Genomic DNA, 948 nt, shown 5'->3' on the forward strand with positions numbered 1-948 from the left:
GCACTACTACCAAACCACGTGTAGACGACACAGAAGCAAAGCAACTTGAAATGGCTTCGTCCCACCTGGCAGCAGCTGCCTCCATGGTCCTCTTCCTTGCCGTGTTCGCTGCCAGCACGAACGCGGCGACGTTCAACATCAAGAACAACTGTCCCTACACGGTGTGGCCGGCGGCCACCCCGATCGGCGGGGGTCGGCAGCTCAACACCGGCGAGACGTGGACCCTCGACGTCCCCGCGAACACGCCCTCCGGCAGGGTGTGGGGCCGCACGGGCTGCAACTTCAACGGCAACTCCGGGAGCTGCCAGACTGCAGACTGCGGCGGCGCGCTGTCGTGCACGCTGTCCGGGCAGCCGCCGCTGACCCTGGCCGAGTTCACCATCGGCAACGGCCAGGACTTTTACGACATCTCTGTCATCGACGGCTTCAACCTGCCGTTGTCATTCTCCTGCAGCAACGGGCCCAACCTGGTGTGCCAGGCCGACAAGTGCCCCGACGCCTACCTCTTCCCGACCGATGACACCAAGAACCACGCCTGTAACGGCAACAACAACAGCTACCAGGTTACCTTCTGCCCATGAGGAAGAAGGTATCATCGTAGCTAGTAGCGGACGATACCACCACCAGCATAATACGCGTACATACACTGAGTGTGAAGAATAAAGTTTGTTACATAAGATGAATATAAGACGATGTCGTGAAAATAAGGCTGTCCGTGCGTGCAGTGTACGCATTTCTACTATATAGCTTATAATTTAATTTATGTACCAGAGCCCTCAAATTAAATACTCCCTCCATTCCAAAATAGATGACTCAATTTTATATTAATATTGTACTAAACTTAGTACAAAGTTGAGTCGTCTATTTTAGAATGAAGGGAGCATGTTCTATGGTTATCAAACACTACTCCATACATGTTCCACGATTAGTTTTCCTTTTTTACAAGAG

At 52.4% G+C, this 948-nt stretch overlaps 1 protein-coding gene across 1 annotated transcript; it reads left to right on the forward strand.

The window, feature by feature from the left end:
• LOC119312787 (thaumatin-like protein) lies at nucleotides 1–763 on the forward strand. Its single transcript, XM_037588551.1, has one exon. The coding sequence runs from the start codon at nucleotides 51–53 to the stop codon at nucleotides 579–581; it is 531 nt and encodes a 176-aa protein (XP_037444448.1). The 5' UTR covers nucleotides 1–50; the 3' UTR covers nucleotides 582–763.
• The last annotated feature ends 185 nt before the right edge of the window (nucleotides 764–948 follow it).

This window comes from Triticum dicoccoides, chromosome 5B, assembly GCF_002162155.2.
Source record: "Triticum dicoccoides isolate Atlit2015 ecotype Zavitan chromosome 5B, WEW_v2.0, whole genome shotgun sequence".
In the NCBI taxonomy this organism is placed as follows: domain Eukaryota; kingdom Viridiplantae; phylum Streptophyta; class Magnoliopsida; order Poales; family Poaceae; genus Triticum; species Triticum dicoccoides.